The sequence below is a fragment of the Sander lucioperca genome, chromosome 24 (genome assembly GCF_008315115.2).
Source record: "Sander lucioperca isolate FBNREF2018 chromosome 24, SLUC_FBN_1.2, whole genome shotgun sequence".
Classification (NCBI taxonomy): Eukaryota; Metazoa; Chordata; class Actinopteri; order Perciformes; family Percidae; genus Sander; species Sander lucioperca.
Window position 1 is genome coordinate 8,135,820 of NC_050196.1, and position 15,927 is coordinate 8,151,746.

Below are 15,927 nucleotides of genomic sequence, written 5' to 3' on the forward strand. Positions count from 1 at the left end.
ATTCCAGCATTTACAAAGTTAAATTTAACATCAAATGTTGATTTTTAAAATGGGCTGCATCACTACAGCCTCCATACAATGTACAGTACCAAATTAATCTGCATTAACAGGGATACACTGGATACACTAGATCAGGGGTGGCCAACCAGTTAGGTATAAAGAGCCACAAAAAAAACCGCACCATAGCAAAAAGCCACACAACACATGCACGTCCACACTACAACAGCAATAGTGTCTTCCAGATCTAATGACAGTCATAATACATAGCAGTTTTCATAGTTTTTTTTTCTCACTTAGATTGACTCACATGGGAAACCTGACAGTCTTTGTTATCCACAATCCTTTTCAGGTCTTGCTTGAACTCGGTTGTGGCCACTCGAAGCAACTCTCTCACTCATTTGTCACTAAAGGGGCTTTCTGAAATACTGTATGTTTCAGAAAAGTTAAAAACAACAATCAACCAATGACACAGCCCCCAGCCACACAGTAAGAGCCTCACAGGAGCAGGCAAAGAGCCGCATATGGCTCAAGAGCCACAGGTTCGCCACCCCTGCACTAGATGTATATTGTGTACTAATGTTAAAAGATAAATATACATGTATACAGTATGTAAAATGGAGATGGAAAAATAAACTTTGTACAAACAAATATGTGCTTTCCCATGAGTTTCTTTTACTTCATAATTTCATAAAAAGGCCATTTCAATAAATATGTACGTTTGGAGATTTAGATTTGGTTCATTTGTAGATTTTATATCATCGACCATTCAAAGGGAAGCCTCTGCTCAAAACAGCTGATTTGCTCAGTTGACCACACAAAACAAAATAGTGTTCTGTAAAGTGCTGACGAGCTTTCTCATTGTTCTGAATCACAATGACAAAGGTCATCCGTGGGTTATAAAGGCAGCGAGGAGCCCAAGGCTGCTGAAAAAGGTTAGCAGACACAATGGGCAAGGTAAGGCTGCTTGTTTTGCTCTGTGCCTTCTTTGCTTCTTTATACCTGCATGGATTATTCAGCCGAAAACGGTGAACTGGAAGCACTCTTTTCATGTGGTATAGTATACATATGTCTGTATAGTTTAACCTGCACTAATATCTTGCTGCTTCTTGCTGCTCTGGTCTAAAATCATCTGGCCAAAGGACTGTAGTTGAAAATTAGCCGGCTGGCTAACACTGGCACATTTACAGAAATGTTGATTAATGTGTGTTGTCCTTTATAAATAAATAAATTAAAAAAATAAAAAATACACGCTTATTATTAACAATTTTTGAAAATCCCTCTACTGATCTTTCCAGATCATCTTCTACGAGGACAGGAACTTCCAGGGCCGCTCCTATGAGTGCAGCAGCGAATGCAGTGACCTGCATTCCCACTTTAGCCGCTGCAACTCCATTAGAGTGGAGAGTGCTAACTGGATGGTCTATGAGAGACCCAACTACATGGGCTACCAGTACTTCCTGAGGAAGGGCGACTATTCAGACTACCAGCGCTGGATGGGATTCAATGACTGTGTGCGATCCTGTCGAATGATCCCTATGGTAGGCTTCAGTCGAGTGGTTTCAGTTTACAATAAGATTTCTTGTGATGACCCTTTACTGATCTAGACGCTAATAAATCACCTTGTCTTTTCTGCAGCACAAAAGCTCTCACAAAATTATGATCTACGAGCGCCCAGAGTTCGGAGGCCAGATGAAGGAGTTGACCGACGACTGCCCCTCCCTGACCGAAAACTTCCACTTCAACGACATCTCCTCCTGCAACGTGAAGGACGGTTCCTGGATCTTCTACGAGCATCCCAATTACAGAGGACGCCAGTTCCTGGTACGCCCCGGTGAATACAGGAGGTTTAATGAGTGGGGAAGCATGAGTTCTAGGGTGGGATCCATCAGACGCATCACTGTGTGAGAAGCTGATGTCCAGAACACTGTTTATGTGAAGTACTGTCAATAAATAAATCTATCCCATAACCACTATTCTGTCAGCTGTTTTAGGTTTCTTTGGGCTTGTTGATTTGAGGGGTTCAGTGGATTGAAAAGTTTGCTTAGGTGGCAAATTAGGCCTCATTGCTGCACATGTTTTGGAGTGGACAAAGCAGTATGCAAGGTTTCAGACCAATGGGGCAAAAGAAAATTTGCCAAGCCATACTATTATTTCGTGAGTGGATCAAATATTATAGGAAAGGGACAAGAACACAAGCTAAACAACAACAAATGCGTGATGAAAACATCTTCATGTCTTTTAGATACAGACAGACAGACACAGACACACACACACACACACACACACAGTTTAAGACCAGCATGTTTATTGAGAACATAGAGTGGAAAGACTTCTAGTTTAAGTCAGTGATCCGCCTGAGCGAGCCGATCCTTGGACTAGCGGCGCCCCAGTCGCTGTATCTGCGGTATTCGCCGGGTCTAAGGTAGTAGGGTCTTCCCCTGTAGTTGGGCTGGTCATACATGAGCCAGTGGCCGTCAACCACATTACACGAGTTAATGTCAGACATACGCAGGCGGTCCTGGACGTTGGGGCAATCATCGCTCACCTCATGCATTTGGCCGCCCATGTCTGGATGCTCATACAATTTTATTTTGTAGGAACCTCGGTGCTGCAGGAAGAACATTTATGAGTCATACATGTGCTATCCAGTAGTACTTTTTGGTGATTGTGAACATAAAAAACAGTCCAGGAATAATTCTAAAGTGTTAATCCACCACCTATCTAATCCTAGTTGCAGGTTAACACATAGTTAGACCAAGAATGGTTTGCAAAAGCAGTTTAAATCGAAGTCCCTCTTCAATTTAGAGTTTCTTTTAAGCTACATGAAGTTACCAGATATCCTTATGTGATAAATCTAAGCTATCCTCTAACACAACTCTGAAGGATGTTTTTGTATTAAGCGATATCTATCTAACATGAGTTGTTGAGGATTTATGTTCCTAGGAAAGTGCTTCAAACTTGTCTACCTTAGGCAAAGCCATTTTCACCTAAGGTTATTGTACTTGTACTTGTACTGTATTTCTGATTTGAGGGACGTGGTTTTCACGAACTTCAATTTCTCTACGGACAGATTTTGTTTATGAATGTATTTCCTTTCCTTGTACGTTGTTTTTAGCATATTTTTCTCATGCTGGGCATTGACATACAAGCAGGATAAAGATCAAGTAATAAGATTCTGTCTTATTGCTTTTGTTTGACCTTTGTTTCTTCTGTTATACCCTTTGATTTGACTGTATTCAGTTTGAATGCAAGTATTATAGGTTTTCATTCCTTGACCTATTGCTTTTCGCACAACACAATAAATCAGTGTGCACACAGGAATCAATAACTTCCTCCTAATTAATTGCCTTGATGCCTCTCCTATACCATGTTCCCAGGCTTACCATGGGAATCATGCGACAGGAGAGGATGCAGTCATTGATGCCAATCATGCGCTGGTTGTCGGAATACTCCCCTTTGCGGAGGAAGTACTGGTGGCCCAGGTATTGGGGTCTCTCATACACCATGAAGCAGCCGCTCTCCACCCGTACGGAGTTGCAGCGGTTGAAGTAGGGGTGCAGGTCAGCACAGTCGCTCATGCACTCATGGTGCCGACCCTGGAAATTTCTGTCCTCGTAGAATATGATCTGCAAACGTTTGTCAAAGTACTGATTAATTATCAACTCCCACTGTTAAAAACATCTAAAAAGGTTAACATGTTTGAATTCTGTATTTTCAGTTACAACACATAATAAGCTTACCTTTCCCATTGTTACATTAGTGGGGGCCAGACTGGCGCTCAACAGACGCTCTCCGTGCCGCTGTCCTTTTATATAAAGTAGCTGTGTGATGGCACAGCATAAAGTATTGTCATCCAAATAGGTTTTATAACACAAATCTGGTTACGTATAGCGACGCACCACAGTGTGATGATGAGTTATTGTTGTCCAGTTTTCACGTTCATCAAAACACCACAAAGTGCTAAAGACTCGGGGGTCACCACTCACAGTATCAGCAAAACAACAAGCGTTATTTCTGTCCTTTTCATTCAAAAAGGTTCCTAAAGTTCTACGCCAGAGATGGGACAACCCCCACCCAACCACCCCACCCCTCACTACCATGTAAGAGTATTCTGACTGTTCACAATAACTTAAGGAGCCGCACATCATTGTCATATCCTTTCAGATAAGGACCCCACAAAACCATAAAATTAATCAAATGATGACAACGGTGTGTGAAATTTCCTCATCTGTGGACACCTGGTGGCTGGTTATGCTTTGGTGCACTTTTATCAATATTTTCTACAATAAACTCTGAAGATGAACTCTTGGTCACATGACAATGAAGTCTGTCTCTGACTTTTCATCTAGCACCATCATCAGGTCAAAATGTCATTTTTCAATACTGTGGTTTTATGACCAAATACCAGCAGCCTCAGATGTACTTTGTGGCTAGTGCTGAATAGAAAATACTATCATGCTAACACACCACACTAAGCTAAGATGGTGAACATGCTTTACATTATATATGCTTTAACAATAACATCGGCATGTTAGCACTGTGATTATGAGCGTGTTAGCTCAAAGCACTGCAGTGCCCAAATACAGCCTCAAAGAGCTGCTAGCTTAGCGTTGTTAGCTGAAGTTTGAGTCATCACTCACAGAAACAGGCCAATAGAGCTCAACAGTGAGCGCCCAATGTTTTTGAACTTTTGTACTGGAAGTGAATTTCCCATTCATTCATTCCATTGACGTTTCAGAAAACCCCAAAACCCTAAATTCCGAATATGAATGTGATTTTCACTTTCTGAACCTCACTGCTGAGCTCTATTTGTCTTTTAAACGATTTGTTCTTTAATAATTCATGATGTGTATTTTTATGCAGACATATACACAGCGTGAATTGTCTTATACCACAGTATTTATGGTATGAATGCGTAACTGTGTGATCATCAATGTGCTGCAAAAGAGAGGCTTCCTCTCAGTGAACCTTCCCTGAATAAATAAATAATTTATTATTATAAATTTATCATTTATTAAAACCCCATCACATTTCTAATGTGCCCTTTTTAGTTGGGTATATGTTTCCAATTGACTTACTGTATTGTTGTTTGTGTTGTTACAGTATGATACAATACACAGTAACCGGCAAATGTACTGTAGATGGACCCTACACCTCTTCAACTTAGAGATCTTACTAAATTAAATGCTTTTTAAAAAATGTACTAGCAAGCTGATAAATTGAAGTGGTGCAGGTTACTTCCCCTGCACTAAACTTGTGCCTGCTGAGTTGGAAAACGGCCCTTGAACATGACATCATTTAATGTTTCTGGGCCCCAAGTGAGGTGTTTTTTATGAGGTGGTTTTATCTGCCTAAACACACTTTCAAACTAAAACAGCAGCTTATTTTAGGACAGACTTTTGATGTAGAGGAGGCTTTTGGAATGTTGTGCTTTACAGTCCAATATTACACACATCGGAAAGGTTACTCAAACTGTAACACTACCTCTGCAGTAAAGCACATTTTGGAAACTTAAAATATATGAAAAGTCACTCTAAACAGTCTAAAGCTCATCATGCACTGACGGTAGACACCGAGACACACAGCCTTTTTATAAACCTCTATCTGAGGTCACGTGATTCAATCTTTTGTTGTTCTAATGAGCAGGCATTCGGTGCTTTTGCCACCCTGCCAAGGTCTTGAGCCCATTCATACAGATAAAAACCCTGATTCATCAATGCCCTTGGCCTAGAGACTGGCACATTATTATGGGATGCCCACATAAATACATCGGATTTGGTAATGTTTAGGGTTTAAATGCAGCTGACCATTTCAACTCTCATTGATATATGGGTTAAACAATAGCCAATAAAGAAATGTATATCTATATCACAACATGGTCAACCATGGCAGAACATAGTGATGTAATAATACTGCAGTCAATATTTGGCTTGATTGCAGCATAGGGGCAGCGGCGGTAAAAAAAAAAGGCAATAGAGTGTTTGCTCAAGAAATGCTATCAAGTTGCATTGTGGGAAATGTAGTAGTAAGCATTTCTGTAGCATAACCCATAACATTCAGTACATCTCTGCCTCTGCTGGTTTGATTTTGACTATTCTTTTTTTAAATTAGGGCTGCACGATATTAGGAAAATATTAGAGCTGTCAGCATTAATGCGTTAATGTTTATTGTTATGTTTATGTTCACTTCACTCGGCTTTGCGTCGTGCCTAACAGGCTACTATTTTGCTGTACTTCCTTGTAACACATCCTGCTGCTGCAGGAATAGCAATGCAGATTTCGGTGCCTCATTCTGGTGCCACTGATATGCCTGCACTTCTCTCTGATGCTCTGAAACAGACGTTACAGGCAACAGAAACATTTCTGCACATGACGCTAGTCAACACTATACTCAACAGCAGCTAACGTTAGCCTACCGCTAGCTAGTAGCTGGATTAAACACGGTTAAAATGCTGACAGTTAACGCTAAACGGTGTAAAGTTTGTCTGTATTTCACTGTAGAGGATTCCGACACCGGGATGTAACAATCTGCAGCTGCTGTTGTCGGAAAAACACAGACGGTGCGTTCAACGAAACTGGTAATTTACAGCGTCGTGGTGCATTCAAAGTTGTTGTTAAATGCCCTTTTCCCATCTGGTGGTTGTTTTTGTCATTCAACAGCTATTTACTAGTGAAATAAGTTACTGTTATAGTGATTACATTATTATTGAACATTTAATTTGGACGATATGGCCTTAGCAATAAGCAAGCCATTCTTTAATGTCACCAACTGTTTAGTACCCTTCTTTTAAAAAAAAAAAAAAAATTAATAATAATAATAATTTTTGTATCCTTATTCTAATTTTCTTTTGGAAATTCCACAAATCACTTGAGTAGTCCTTTAATAAAATGCTGAATTACCTAATTAGATATTGTACATTGCAGATCACCAGTTTTGCATGTTTTTTGCCCATTTACTTTCAATCACATGTCATAGTTTTAGATTGGTAATTGTATTTTCCTTTTTTTCCCAGCCAGCCACTGGTCTCCATTCACTAACATAAAATCAACTAATCACTCATGCAGAATGGTTGCATATGAATGCAAAACATAGCCACTACACCAAGGGAAGCCTTTATTTCCATTCAAGAACTGGAAACACACTGAACTTAAAATAATGTTGTTAAAACAACAGAGTTAAATAAGTACTGCACATCTCTCTTTAAGAAAATGTAAAGAAATCACAAAAATAGGTTAGATTAGGTTATTCTTTGGTCATACAGTTCGCCTTCTGCTTTCAATAGCAGACAAAACCCGAGTTTGATCCCAAGACAAAATATATGTAGTTAAAAATACAAACAACTCAAATAGCAATGTCATGAAAAGCACACTGAAAAAATGTACATCTACATTTTGACCTAAATTATAAGCAAAAACACTTCAAACTGAACAGACACGTCAGGGGAATTAAAGCATTGTAGTTTTGCAATAAAACAGCTTGGAATATTTTGGAATAAAATGGATATAAAGCATTTAAATGTAATACAACCTATAATGAATTTCAAGGCAGGCTTGTGAAATATCTGGAAACAGCAAACTCAACAACATAACCTGCAAATCTAGAACTTTTATATAAGTAGAACTAATTTACACTGAAAAATGACAACACACGACCTTTGAGAGAATTTCCCAATCCCTTGTCCAAGAAGTTACTGAATAAGTATTTCTATTATTACTTTAATATTACTAAAACTATTGAGCGAGGCCAATACATTTGCTGACGTTACTTAGAAGGTGCAGTTTAACAGTATGACAAGTCATTTCCAGCTTTGAAAGCAGTGTGCAAGCGAGATGCAAATCCTCTTGAGGCACACTCGTTTCTTGCATGTTCTGGGAATAGAAATGTGTCCCTGTGTGCATAAAAATCCCAACTAGCAGATTTATTATGGCTCAAATTTGTTTAATGCTCCTCAGCAAACTTCTATATATATATATATATATATATATTTTTTTTTTTTTTTCCCAAATATAAAATTATGATTCCTGATACACAAAATTGCCAAGTAACCAGTACACTGTGCTGTCAAAAACGGCTAAACATGCACTTTAACAGTCAGTCTATTTTATATAGAATAAACTAAATTGTCATGTTGCTGTTACTTCTGTACTGTTTCAACAACACAGCCGCCTATTGCTGGTTCTAAATTATTAAACCAATTAGAGTTGGTTTAAAAATGATAAAAAAGACAAATCTCTTCACAGCATACTGAAAAAAATAGTTGAAAATAATGTTAATGTGGATCAGAGGATCCAGAAAGGTCCCAACACTGATAAAGCTGAGCAGAGGCGACAAGAGAAGATGCAGCAGCTCACTCAGAGCATCCAAATATTAAGATTTGACTAATAATCTCAGTGAGCCTCAAATAACTATACCTAAAAAAAATAAAATCAGTGTTGCTTCTTACTTATCCTTCCAAACAAATGTGATCGCTGATGCAGAGGATGTACAGCATTGCTTCTCTGCACATTAAGGTAAAAAGAGAAAGGGTCGACATAGCAAGAAAATAAATCTTTGATATTCTCAGCTACATCATGGTGTCTCTGTGCATGTAACTAGGAGATTTCTGCTGTTGCAACAGCGCTATGAAAAAAGGCAAAACATAAAGTAGTTTTTACAAAAACAAGAAGAGGGTTCAAGCTCCGCTCAAGTCAATTTGGAAAGACGCTGAGCTTGAACGTACGGTTCACAGACTGTTAGCCAAGTGTTGGTTATGTTTGATAAAAAGAAATAAAATCAGGTTTTAAAATGCAATTGTTTAAACCGACTGTTTTCAATATTGTACATTTCGGAGGTTTTAAAACTAAACTGAGTTTGATCAACAACAACAACAAAAAAAAAAAAACACAAAAGAATTCAAGCTGGACATTTTGATGGCACTGAAACGCTGTAGCCATCTCCTGACTACGTCACGGATCGTTAAATCTGAAGAACGCAGACATTTGTCGTGCTCCAATAATATCTGAAACCTGTAAATCTGGAGTCTCAGATTTCAAGATGGATTGTTTAATCATCGCAGAGTAGGGCTGGGCCATACGGAGAAAATCAAATATCACGATAGTTTTTGACCCAATACCTCGATAGATATTGTAGGGTTGACATTTGATGCTTTCACAAAATATTTTTAAAATTAGATTTTTGATATATAATCATCAGTAACATGGATGTAATGACTGCGTGGGTAAATAATAGAACAGCTAGAACAGTCTGGTGAGTTCACAAAATGACATCACTTTACTGTAATGCAGCTTGTAAAACCAGGAAAGACACTTGTGTCATATTACGATATTACAATATCCAAAGTCTAAGACGATATCTAGTCTCATAGATATAATATTGATATATTGCCCAGCCCAATCGCAGAGTTATTGTGTTATCACAACTAGTAAAATAAATTATTTACTGAAAACTCATATCTCACTGCTACGTTTATGCGTTAATTGAGAAATTAAGCCCAACCTCGGTCAATACTGTTAGGCAATGTGAGCCACTGTAATGTAGTGAGTTAACCTCAATCATCCAACTGTATTAAACCATCAATACAGAAACAGATCAGAGTGCTGCGAGTCTTACAAGGTGAGAGAGCATTCCTTGAGTTGGTGGTAACAGACAAACTCTCAGCAAAGAGGCCATGAAATCACATGTCACGAAACATACTGCATTATGTTGTAAAGCACAGGTTCAACAGTTGATAGATTATATGTGCGATGGAATCCGAGAAGGAAGAGGAACTAAACTGACACGAGAGGTTGTGGCGCTGCGGGTGGGATTCTTCCCTTGACCAAGCAGTCAGTGGGTTTAGCCTACATGAGAGGTGGTTGAGTGTGATGCATCGAGGCGTCTGGAGGTGCTGTGGCTTCTGGCAGGTAGTGGTACTCCTTGTGATGGATGTAGCGGCGGTACTTGGGCTTCAGATGGACCCGCGAGTGTGGAAACATCTGATTCTGTCGCAAAAGAAAGGTGACATTAGGACTCTGGGAAGATTTGAAGAAATGGAGAGGAATACACAAATTGTGTCCAGTCCAAAACACACTGAACACATTTTTTTTTTTTTTAACCTTTCTATAGTTATGTTGCAGAAAAACTGCCGTCATTCCTTCAGTTCTCTGAGGATACAATGGGTAAACCTGCTGCACCGGCATGGGCTCTACAAACTGCAAAAGTATGAGAACACAAAGTCGTGAGCTCCAGCTCAGAACAAGTTTACTGAGCACCAGCAGAATCACCACTAAACTAAATGTATAAGTATTCAAGTGCATTACACATCTGAAAAAAAAGCATGAAGTTTGACAGCTAGAAAATGAAAAATAGACATTTTCTTGCTTATAAAGTCATAGCAATGCTACAAATAACACAACCAAAACAAACGTTTGCCTCTGGTGTGGTGTCCTCCATGACAGGCAGAGGAGGCTGGAAAGGGGCTCCATCAGCGTGCTGGTACAGATATTCTGACTGCTGGGAGTACATGACTGGACTGGAGGGCATCGGCGACTGAACAAAAACATTGACAACAGGTGAACGATTGGCCAAACTCTCCTGAACTAAAAAAAAAAAAAAAAGGAATGGCTTTATTTTGCCTACCTGGACCACATTCCACTGATACTGGTTCGGGGCACACTAGGGAGAGGGAAAAGAAGAGACAGAGCAGACTGTTAAATAAAGTTCAAACCTCTTCTGTGCTTGTTACTGAAAATGGTGACATGGTGAGAAATCAATGGATCCCTGCAGGGCTGAGCTGACCTGGTGGTGGTGGAGATAGGCTGGTTGCTGGTAGACAGGCTGATGGGACTGAGGAAGCGTCACTGGAGGAGCAGGTTGCTAGAAAAAACACACACACACACACACACACACACACACACACACACTTAAACATTCTTGTGTACCAACAGTCCTTAGCCTGTAGTAAATGTTGCACCACACAAATGGATCCTTGCTTTCCAGTAAGGAATTAACTGTGAAGCACATATTTAAATACCCAGGACATAAATGACTTGGTTTTAATAATGCTATTTAAGTCAAGCGTTAGGTGGGTGTGATAGCAGTGACAACTGACAGGCCAGTGGTGGGCAGGAGAGCTCATGTTGGGGCAGTGGAAGTAGGCCACTCCGTTGTGGTAGGTGTAGGGATAGCCTGCAGACGTGGTTAGGTGCAGCGTCCCACAGGACATCGGCACAGGTAAGGCCGAGTCAGGGATGGTCACAAAAACACTCTTAGCTGGGAAAAGAAGGAAACCACAAAACAGTAAAGCTACTGGGCATTTCAGAACCATCTAAAACTAATTAAGTCACCTTGTGGGCGAGTAACAGTTTGAGAGAAGCCAGCATTCGGTGCCCTGGAACTTTTACAAATGGGATTCAATTTAAGGTTCCTACTGTGGTCCTGATGTAAAACAGTATTCCATTACTTTTGTGTTCCATTTCAGTAAAAAAAGGGACATTTGGCTTTTGAAATTGTGACAAAAATCACATTTAAGACAATCCTAAATGGTGAGTGAATGTTGTCATCAAACTGGTGAACTACAGCTGCAATGCTGAGTGGAAGGTGATATAGTGAAGCATGGCAGTACCACTGTGTGATCAGGGGAATGCCTGGTATCACACAAGGGAAGTTAAACAGTCAACTTACTTTGTCCTGGACCTTGCTGCTTGCGGACAGCCTGACCAATGCTCAGCTTCTTATCTTTGAAACAGATGCCATTAGCCTTTAATATAGTAGTTTGGGGGGGGGGGGAAGAGACACACACACACACCACACCACATTAGATAATACATTTCGGTAGATGAACTACATCATTATATGCACCTTAAATTTAGTTTGAGATACTTTATTAGCCTGCTTCACTTACATCATGAAGGACTTTCAGTGCATCATCTTGAGTCTCAAATGTAACAAAGCCATATCTGTTGAAAGGGACAGAATCAAGACCAATTCTGTTTTTTACCTGGCTGACTGTAAATCTGTGAATAATGCTCAAAGTCAGGATAGAAAGTCATGGCTGCATGCATTACTATTCAGTCACCAAGAGTACATGACAGGAATGATGACATTAACTCACCCCTTTGACATTCCTGAGCGATCTATCACAATCTTCACCTCTTTTACCGCGCCATGTTGAGAGAAGACATGTCGCAAGTCGCTCTCATTAACCTTCACACACACACACACACACACACACACACACACACACACACACACACACACACACACACACACACACACACACTTTTGACTGTTATTTCAAAAGAAGGTACAGTGGTTGCTGATTTGTTTTGGTTAATTTCCAGAATTAATCATTTCAGACCATTTAGCAGCAAATATTAGTCAGGTGCAGTACAACAACCACCAAGAGATCTGTATGCAAACACCATACTGGAATATTAACCTTACAATGATCGTTATACAAGTGTTTTTTGGTACACTTCACAGCAGATTTTGGACAAAATGTACAGTGAATGTTCAAATTAGGAGGCAACAGGACAAAGTGACAAAGTTGGGAAGGAATGTTACTTAAAAGTGCTCATATTATGCTTTTTGGCTTTTCCCCTTTCTTTTATTGTGTTATAGATATCTTTTGTGCACGTTATAGGTTTACAAAGTGAAAAAGCCCAAAGTCCACCCCAAAGGGACTTACCATCTCCAACAGAAAACACTGTTCACAAACTGCTCCAAACAGCTCTATTGTAGTCCAGCCTTTACTTCCGGGACGACCGTGCGTCACTTTGTAACACACATTATAATGCTCGCCTAGCTGCTAGCGTGGCACGCCCTCATACTCTGCAACTGACTAGCTAGCAGTACTTACTGCACATGTGCGACTCCCAACAAAGATGGAACAGAAGTGAGATGTCTCACTCTGTAGCTAAAACTGAGCTCAACACACAGGGTGAAAAGAGGAGCTGCAGCAATGTGCAGTACAACAAAAATATGGTGTTTTCTGAAAATTAAACCACACAAACCTATTCTGGTACAACCTCTTAATACAATTATGAAACTGAAAATGAGCATAATATGAGCACTTTAAATCTTAGAAAGCCAAGACATGGGAGGATCCTTAATAATAAATGCAATGTGTAACTTTTAATGCAGAATTTAGAGGAACATTAACAATTGACATTTGATTGTCGACAAGGTTTTATAAAGCATGTTTTGCTTTTTATGGCTGTATTAGCCAGTAGAGAGGTCTTAGGAAAGAAGTTGTTATTTATGTTATTTATTTCTGTGCTTTGCTGCCGTCTAGTTTGTAATCTTTTACAAATAGGACACTCAAGATCAAAGATGCCAGTTACTCTGCCAGTGTACGTTTGCAGCTCTCACCCTGTAGTCAATTCCCCCGACAAAAATCCGATTGGGGATAACAGTGCCGTGGCGGGTGGTGTGGTGGGTCAGGCTGTCACCGTGGTTTTCTGAAGGTAGCACTTCAAGAGTGGAGAAGCTGCTGCCGTTCTCAGACGGACAGCTGGATGTGAACTTAAAATGATACCAAAAAAAAATGTCAAGGCATTTTAGTCTACTTCAGGGCCAGTAAGGAACAACATAGCCGGTATCACCTTGTAGGACAGTATGTAGTAACTTTACTCAGCTTGGATCTGGTGTGATTAAGTCGTTTCGCGCCAGGATGAAGTCAAGTACACAGTTTTAAAGAGACAACGAGATCGAAAAGTGGCTGATGGTCAGCCACTGTGGTACATCCCCTGGCGGCATGGTTAAACGGTGTGCCAGGGAACAGTGAGCGGCCAGTGCCGGCAGGGGATCGGTTTATGCCGCTGTACCACAGTGGCATACAGTGGTGCTCATAAGTTTATGAACCCATGCTAAAGTTGACTAAAAAGAGGAATAAAAAAAAAAACTCATCTTTTGGAAATTGATCTTAATGCCTTAATTTAAAAAATTAGGAAAAATCCAACCTTTAAGGACACCACTTTTCTTTGTGAATGAATAACGTAAATATTTCATGGATCCAGGATATTATGCATCCTGATAAAGTTCCCTTGGCCTTGGGAATTAAAAATAACCCACATCATCACATACCCTTCACCATACCTTGAGATTGACAGGGGTACTTTCCATAAGATCATCTCTCAATGCAAATCAAACCAGCTATTAGGCTAACTGAAATCAAACCATGCCAATCTCTAGGTATGGTGAAGGGTATGTGATGATGTGGGGCTATTTTAATTCCAAAGGCCAAGGGAACTTTATCAGGATGCATAGTATCCTGGATACTATGCATACTATGCTGCTATAGTGAGCAACATGTGCCCCCAGGGGATTGGCTTGTGCCTATGTACCACAGTGGCTGACCATCAGCCACTTCTCGATCTCTGCGCTACTGCAGTTTTAGTACTTGAGGAGTACTAAGTCCAATTTGAAGTACACATGAAGAGTTTTAAAATTAGTGTGAGTATGGTAATGAAGGCAGGCTCTCTGGTGTTACTCCATACCAGATCAAAAGAAAATCCCCAGCATGATCCATTCTGACCAGACAACACTTACTGTCCACTATCTAATCATCACTCATTGAAGTCCAATAAACAAAATAAACAGTAGGTCCTTGGGTCTTTGAAGTCAAGACTAAGTTGATGCACCTGCAGCCGGTAGATAGAATCAAGTTAGTCTTACAACATGGCCGAAAGCTAAGTTTTTCTGCCCTGAGAAAAACTCACTTTTGTAGCTATAAGCAAGCTAGCTCTGACATGAACAATGATAAGGTATGACAAAAAGCTCCAATGTTTAACCACCAAGTATCCCTCTTTAGTTAGCTCACTCTAGCTACTTTCCTAGTAAGTAAACTAGCTTGGTGAACCTGTGAACAGGTCATGCTTGCATTTTCTAGCTTGGTCGATTTTAAGTAAAATGAGCTAAACGAAAAAAAGAAAAAAAGTTCACAATGTGTGACGGACTAATCTGGCAATGAATGTATAAGAACGTTACATTTGACACCGACTTAACGTTACTTAATTACCATAACAGTGTTATGCTAGCTCTTAATTGCCATAACAGTGTTATGCTAGCTAGATTTGCTCTAACGTTATAAGGGGGTAACAGGCTTTGCAGTTCACTCACCCCGTTTTGGTTCTCCACTTCCATAGCCACATTCGTCTGGTTAACTTCTGCCTCTAAAAGACGTATGCTGGTGACAATCGCGAATTATTCATGGCCTAATAAGATCTCGCTGATGGTTTAGCTAACTACTTTGTTTCATAAGTCGCTTGCACCAATAGCTTGGCTTGAAACCTCCCCCCCGAGTCCGCTTGCTCCCGCGCCCCTAGCTTCACGTATGACCTCATCAGTCCGTACGTGATTCGGCCACGCAGCGTTCCCTAAAACTGGCGCAAAGCGTGGTTCCTTTTTCGAACAAGTTTGTTTTTATGATGCATTTTAGAGCAAAAATAGTTAATAATAGTATTATTATAAATCTTTATCTTAGCAACATTTCACAGTTTGTTTAGTTATTGTTTAATTAATATAATGAATTTACCATTGCACTTGTTTTGCAATAAAGACATTTTAAAAAGACCAGTGAAATTCACTTTAAAGAAATCATACAAAACATGTACCCATGTAACACAATTGTTTCCAAATGTGTTTACATGATAAATGCACTTTGTATTTATTTACATACATACATACGTACATGTATCTATGATAATATAATGTATGGCTTTACGGAGAGTGAATACAGAACTGTCTTCTTATCTTTTTTAAGTTAAGTTTAAGTTTTAGGATTGATGCTTTTGTCACATGTGAGAATTTACACAATAAAGTTACTGAGAGGAAAACCAAGCATGCCCCCCCCCCCGCTTTCCAAAAATTGTGGTGTTGTTGTTGTTGTTGTTGTTGTTGTTGTTGTTGTTGTTGTTGTTGTTGTTGTTGTTGTTGTTGTTGTTGTTG

At 39.8% G+C, this 15,927-nt stretch overlaps 3 protein-coding genes across 6 annotated transcripts; 1 reads left to right on the forward strand and 2 right to left on the reverse strand.

The window, feature by feature from the left end:
- The first annotated feature begins 747 nt into the window (after positions 1–747).
- On the forward strand, positions 748–1,973 carry LOC116044676 (gamma-crystallin S-1-like). Its single transcript, XM_031292087.2, has 3 exons — positions 748–954; positions 1,296–1,538; positions 1,636–1,973. Exons 1-3 carry the CDS (start codon positions 946–948, stop codon positions 1,903–1,905), a joined length of 522 nt encoding a protein of 173 aa, XP_031147947.1. The 5' UTR covers positions 748–945; the 3' UTR covers positions 1,906–1,973.
- Positions 1,974–2,288: 315 nt separating this feature from the next.
- Positions 2,289–3,922, reverse strand: LOC116044673 (gamma-crystallin M2-like). The gene is made up of 3 exons (XM_031292083.2): positions 3,741–3,922; positions 3,384–3,626; positions 2,289–2,608 (listed from the first exon to the last, which is right to left on the reverse strand). Exons 1-3 carry the CDS (start codon positions 3,747–3,749, stop codon positions 2,333–2,335), a joined length of 528 nt encoding a protein of 175 aa, XP_031147943.1. The 5' UTR covers positions 3,750–3,922; the 3' UTR covers positions 2,289–2,332.
- Positions 3,923–9,366: 5,444 nt separating this feature from the next.
- Positions 9,367–15,345, reverse strand: LOC116044860 (protein boule-like). 4 transcript variants are annotated; one of them, XM_035998765.1, is made up of 11 exons: positions 15,100–15,345; positions 13,351–13,492; positions 12,092–12,183; positions 11,882–11,936; positions 11,662–11,737; positions 11,090–11,250; positions 10,777–10,854; positions 10,618–10,653; positions 10,411–10,527; positions 10,095–10,190; positions 9,367–9,980 (listed from the first exon to the last, which is right to left on the reverse strand). In XM_035998765.1, exons 1-11 carry the CDS (start codon positions 15,129–15,131, stop codon positions 9,840–9,842), a joined length of 1,026 nt encoding a protein of 341 aa, XP_035854658.1. In that variant the 5' UTR covers positions 15,132–15,345; the 3' UTR covers positions 9,367–9,839. The 4 variants fall into 4 exon arrangements, with proteins under 4 accessions (XP_035854658.1, XP_031148273.2, XP_035854660.1 ...); XM_031292413.2 differs by having other exon boundaries at positions 13,351–13,503; positions 15,100–15,340; XM_035998767.1 differs by having other exon boundaries at positions 9,367–9,982; positions 10,086–10,190; positions 13,351–13,503; positions 15,100–15,340.
- Positions 15,346–15,927: the final 582 nt, after the last annotated feature.

Excerpts from the sequence above, each read along its gene's own strand:
- LOC116044673 (XM_031292083.2), bottom strand. Across the intron at positions 2,609-3,383 it reads CCTGTCGCATGATTCCCATG|CACCGAGGTTCCTACAAAAT; the intron begins GTAAGCCTGGGA and ends TTCTTCCTGCAG.
- LOC116044860 (XM_031292413.2), bottom strand. The coding sequence starts at position 15,123 with ATGGAAGTGGAGAACCAAAACGGG. Across the intron at positions 12,184-13,350 it reads TCGGGGGAATTGACTACAGG|GTTAATGAGAGCGACTTGCG; the intron begins GTGAGAGCTGCA and ends GTGTGTGTGAAG. Across the intron at positions 11,937-12,091 it reads CGCTCAGGAATGTCAAAGGG|ATATGGCTTTGTTACATTTG; the intron begins GTGAGTTAATGT and ends CCCTTTCAACAG.
- LOC116044676 (XM_031292087.2), top strand. Across the intron at positions 1,539-1,635 it reads CCTGTCGAATGATCCCTATG|CACAAAAGCTCTCACAAAAT; the intron begins GTAGGCTTCAGT and ends TCTTTTCTGCAG.